The following is a 5508-nucleotide window of genomic DNA, read 5'->3' on the forward strand; positions in this document are numbered from 1 at the left end:
CTTGATCTGAAATATCCAGAACCGTGACACTCCTGTTGAGTGTATTTTAAAATATCCTTAAAGAACAAGACTCTCCAAAACCAGCAAAACCTGTCTGGTAAGCAGACACTACATTATTTACTCTCAGGCATGTTTCTTTTAAGAGGCTGCAACGCTATAATGTGATGGAAAGCACAGTCATATCAGCAGGATGGCAAAGCCTTTGGCAGCAGCAAATGAAGACAAGCCCAAATACAGCAGCTGTGGGCACAGAAACAGAGCAAAAAGCTTCTTACCTTTTGGAAGACCTCTGCAAGATTCCCTTACCTCCACTACCAACCCTTAAATGAGGTCTGGAAAGGGATGGATCCTGGCTCCACCCCTTCCATCAACCAGGTACACTGCATTCACCTGAGCTCCCCTGGGCTGGCCCTGCCTCCCACCAGGTGCTCCATCACTGGTTCAGGCCATGACTCAGCATTTCTACTCCAAATTGTCCACCATCCAAATACTAAGTAATTGGACAGCTTTAGATGGACAGTACAGTCATAAAACTTCTGAGTTACCAGATCCTCTGTTGTTTTCAGTGGTTTAGTCTCAGGGAGTTGCTTCTTTGATATCCTCCAAACATACTGATAAGTAACCCTCAATAAGAGCTCCTGAAGTACTTCTTCCTGAGAGCATGCTACAAGAAGAGCTTCCCAGAAATCTACCAAAAGTTGAGGAACCATGTCTTCACCATTATTACATAACATCTAGGAACAAAAACATTAGAAAATGACAAGTTAGTGCAGAACGTAGCAATTGTTAGTAGCAGAAATCAGAAGAAACAAAAGGAACAGATTTTCACTTAATAGAGGCAGGATTTTAGCACCTTTTTGACTCGGTATTTCTCAAGGGTGCGATGCTACATAATACAATGCTAGAAAAAGATAGAAGTTCATGAAATTATTTTAACATAGATTTGATTTCTTCCACTGTCAGAACGGTCAGCAGACTGTCAGCAAATATTTATTGACTGCTAATTTGGAGGCTTTTATATATGTCAATAGCCTAGCCTAGTCTTCTGAAGAGGAATCTTAATGCAAGCAAAGGCCGTGATAAGGAAACGCTGTGCATCTCAGCTGAGTGCAATAGTAGGACCACAAGGGAGATGCTCCTGGGCTTAAGGTCTGGTTGCTTGGTGAAAAGGACCTTTACTTGGTTTACAGCTGGCTTTGAAAAAGAGTATTTGTTCTAATGTGAGCTTCACGACTTAGTCTTTTTGTCATGTCTTTCACAGTAACAGACATCAGTCCACAGCATACTTATATTTAAGTGTACATGGTTTTAATCCAAACAACATTACACTGTAGAATAAAGGAAAAAATATTTTGTCTACTCACAAACACAGCGAACTTCAGTGACCAGAAAAGGTCAGAAAAGCTCTGAGATTAAATTATGCATTCAAGTGACAGGATCAAAACAAAGAACTTAACAACTAATTGATTTTTTTTTCTTTTCTCCATTCTTCTTTCCAGAAAGACTGACTTCTGATTTCATAGCCATCTCTCTGCAATGCAGTGTAGCAATCCTCATCTGCCTCTTTCAAAAGAAGTGCTAAAATGTGAGTGAAGGAGCAACCAAGCCCACTTTGCTCACCCATAAAATCAGTTATGTGGAGAAAAGAAGGAAAAAGTTATCATATGCCAACCTTGAAAAACATATCTGCTTCTTCCAGCTCGATTTTACTGTTCTCATGTAAAGCCACAGTGGCAGCCACCAGTAATCCAGGTTCCATCACCTTCAGGTGAACAGCAAATTCAGTTGGAATAACAATTCCTTCGTTACACTCTCTCAGGAGTTTTGGTTGCCCAATGATGCCACAGGCCAGCATTGTCTATAAACAGTCAGATATAACTTAGACAAATAATCCATGCACAGTTCAACTCAGTGAAGTCAGTATTTCTCAGCCAGTCAAGCTTATACAGGCAAATGAAATGAAGTCAAGAGAAATAAGTATTTTCTACAATTTAAAAAATAGTTCTCCAAAGATCCAGGTCCAAACTGCATGTTGGGTCAGTGACTTCAGAACACCATGCCATTTATCTGAACAGTGAAAGAAACATTCTGATGAAACCTGCAGTTACTGTACACGTGACATAGATTTTACTATGCGTTTACTAGCCAGTAAACAAATAAGGTGTAGTGAAAATTCTCTGACTAGAATGTCAGTGAAATACCTTTCTAAACACCTTTGAAACAACGATCAAAACAAGCTGCACGATATCCAACTCAAAGTGCTTTTGAAGGTAACGTGACAACATACTATTTCCACTTTAACAACAGTGGAGAAATGATGTCTGTACAAACTAAACAATTTACATAAGAAATATAAAGAAGACCTATGAAGAAAATTCAGACTTCTAGACCTTTACTTGTAGAAATTATCTTTCCATCATCTTTCTGGAAGCACTGTTTTTAATACTGAACAATGAAATGATTTTTAAAGTTGAGTTGTTTTTGTAGTAGGTCAAATTAAAACCAAAACTCCACAACTAAAACACCGAACACTTGATTCTCATTTAAATAGCATCCATGCAATGGAAGAGAGGGTGAGCTGGACCGTTTGAGCCAGATGATATCCAGAGGTCCTTTCCAAACTCAACCATTCTGTGAACGTGTATTTTTTCAGCTTCTCTGTAACATGGCAATTTCACCTCACCTTGCTGCAAATGGTTGGAAAGCAGGTGAGAGATCCTACGCAACACTGTTGAAACAGCATTCCACAGTTCCCACCTGGTATTTCAAAAGCTGCTAACTCGAAGCTACCCAAAGCTTTTACTTCTGAAGCTTGACACCTAATTCTGGGATATCAGCTCTCTCTCAGAAAAAGCCCATGCCACAAGCTCTTACAGAGCTTTTAGAGAGCTTTAAGAGCTCACAGCTCTTACCTTTGACTATTCAACACTCCTGATCAGCCTTAAGAAGCAGCAATTTACCAACTGGTCTCAGTCTAAATCCACATATGAACATCTATGACTGATTTACTAACATTTTTTCCCCTGTTAACATGGAATTCTTACTTTGATAGCACTGAAGTAAGTTCTGATCTAGACAGTAACAATTGAGTGCTTTAATTTAAGAGAAGATTAGAAATTGTATAGGGAGACTGCATACAGAAACTTTGGCTTGTATGCACTGCGTAAGGCAATTTTATAAGGGTTGTTTGCATACAGAAGGTAAGCTTTTGTGGGCACACTGCATGTATTGATTACAGATGGAGAGGCAGAAAAATGCTACCACACAACCCTGCCATAATGGTGAAGAGCACTGACTCTGCTAAGCTCCAGTATACTGCATTTCATTTGTAAGAATTAATATCTTCAAATCCTTTGTTTATTGATAAGGCTTTGCAAAGACAGCACCATCCCACCGTATATCAGCCCTGGATCCTACTGTTAATGCAGATGTTCAAGTGGAACCTACACAGAATATGAGGAGAAAGAGAAGCAACTGAAAGGTTATTTTACTGTAAAATACAACCACAAGACAACCCATCGACCTGAGATTTACAAAAAGTGGATAATTCATGCTCTTGGTATACCTTACCTCCTTGTGGGAGTTCATCTCACGTTCGTACATCGTAAGGTCTCCCATTTTCAGAGCCATGAAAGCCTTAGTAAGTGTAAGGACCACTGATGGCATAATGTCTTCTACTTTACAAAGATACTTCACAGCTGTCAGAGGACATACATTCTTCATGCAGGGACTGCAGATGACATGAGGCAGCTGCATAGGGTCAGCAAGATAGAATATTCGGAGAACTTTATCTGCCAATTCCTATTAAAAAAAAAAAAAAAGCCATTTTATAGTTTCAGTATTTCACAGAATCACACAATCACAGAATGATTGGATTGGAACAGGATTGGAAGGGACTTCAAGGATCATGAATCTCCAACCTCCCTTCCACATGCAGGGCTACCAACCTCCCCATTTTATACTATACCAGGCTGCCCAAAGCCCCATCCAATCTGGCCATTTCCAAATACACAGACTCTTATGGCCTAAGATAGAAGCAAATACAGCTTAGCTGTGAAATCACAGTGCTTTTCCTGCCTTTCCTCCCTGTCAGTGAAATTAAATGAGCCAAGAGTGAAACTCTGAAGAGCTAGAACCATCCACCACACTGAGTCAGTTTTACCAGCCAGTACAATCTGTCCATGATCAAAAAACAGTTTGTAGTGTTGCAGAAAAGAGGAATGAAAGAAATCTGAGACAGAACTTTCCTAGCATGGAAGTATCTGTGTACATTAGTAACATGCATCATGACAGCCAGATCCTTATGTTTCGTGATAGCATTGCAGCTGTTGCTTGCTATTTTGTTAAAATGAGAAAATAAAAACCATGTGAAAAACAATAATTGTAAAACTTAGAAAGCAGTGCAGTATATCAATAGAAATTGTTATTAAAATTTCATATATCGTTCTTAAAATCAGAACTAGATCAATAGATTAAAAAAAAAAAACCACTTGTTTTTACCTTGCTTAATTCTTCATTTAACTCTTCATTAAGAGAGTGAGTTAAATAAAATATTAATCCTCTTTCATAGGTCTGTATTTCATCACTTTCTGAAGCTAGCCGCTCCAAAACTTCAGCCACAGACAAACCTGACATTCGGTAGTATGGCAAAGCCAGGTGGTAATCCTTTGTGTCAAACCTGAAAGCAACAGACGGGAAGTGAAAAAGAGTAAGTAAAGGGACACTTGTGATGCTGTTGGTAAGAACTAAAGTAACACCTAACAGTTGTAGACACACCAGTATCTGCAAGCACATGCTATTACTCAAGGTGACATTGTATTCTGTGCCAGATTGACAATAAAAACAATAGATACGGCACAGAGGACCAGATTAAACTGCAGAGAAGCATGAAATATACACACAATACCAATATACAGTAGCAAAGAATGATGGACTTTTATGTTTAGGCTAGATTACTGGAAACAAGAGCTCATCTATATCATCTGACATCTAAAACATACCTGCTGTAGCAGTCTCCTAAGAAGGCACAACTTTCTCTGAATGCTCTCAGAAGTTCTTCTTTGTCATCTGATTTAAAGAAACTAGGGTCCATTATTGCTGCTCTGACTAGTAAGTGAGCCTCGCTTAGCAGATGGATGCAACTCTCAGTTCTCACATTTTCATAAGTTCTACTATAATCTACCTAGAACAGACACAGGATATACTTAGGGTGCTGGTAAAAACAATGCACAGGAAGAATTCTTGAGAGGGCAGCAGCCATTTGAAATAGGATTAAGGGCTATTCACAAGAAATACATTACTGTATACTCAGCACAGAGATTGATAGTACTTATTTTCAGTCAATCAAAACCAAAAGCAGGAGGTAGCAATACCATTTCTCTGTAAAGTTGGATGGTTGAAACAGTGTTTATAATATACAAATTCCAGCCAGGCTCCAACTCAGAAATGGTTGTTATGTTAAATCTGTTGTTATCAGCCTTTCTGGAACTAGAGAAAAGGAAAAGATTT

General features: G+C 38.9%; 1 protein-coding gene across 1 annotated transcript; it reads right to left on the bottom strand.

Annotated features, from left to right (window-relative positions):
• Window positions 1–6: 6 nt before the first annotated feature.
• LOC122191544 (Hermansky-Pudlak syndrome 3 protein-like) lies at window positions 7–5480 on the bottom strand (the record flags this gene model as incomplete). Its single annotated transcript, XM_042891831.1, has 6 exons — window positions 7–734; window positions 1673–1858; window positions 3571–3801; window positions 4501–4678; window positions 5001–5182; window positions 5373–5480. Coding segments are annotated over 6 exons (1233 nt in total), but the record flags the coding sequence as incomplete, so codon positions are not given.
• Between the last annotated feature and the right edge of the window lie 28 nt (window positions 5481–5508).

This window comes from Lagopus leucura, unplaced genomic scaffold, assembly GCF_019238085.1.
Source record: "Lagopus leucura isolate 7727_CA_CO unplaced genomic scaffold, USGS_WTPT01 35455-0_obj-0_obj, whole genome shotgun sequence".
Classification (NCBI taxonomy): domain Eukaryota; kingdom Metazoa; phylum Chordata; class Aves; order Galliformes; family Phasianidae; genus Lagopus; species Lagopus leucura.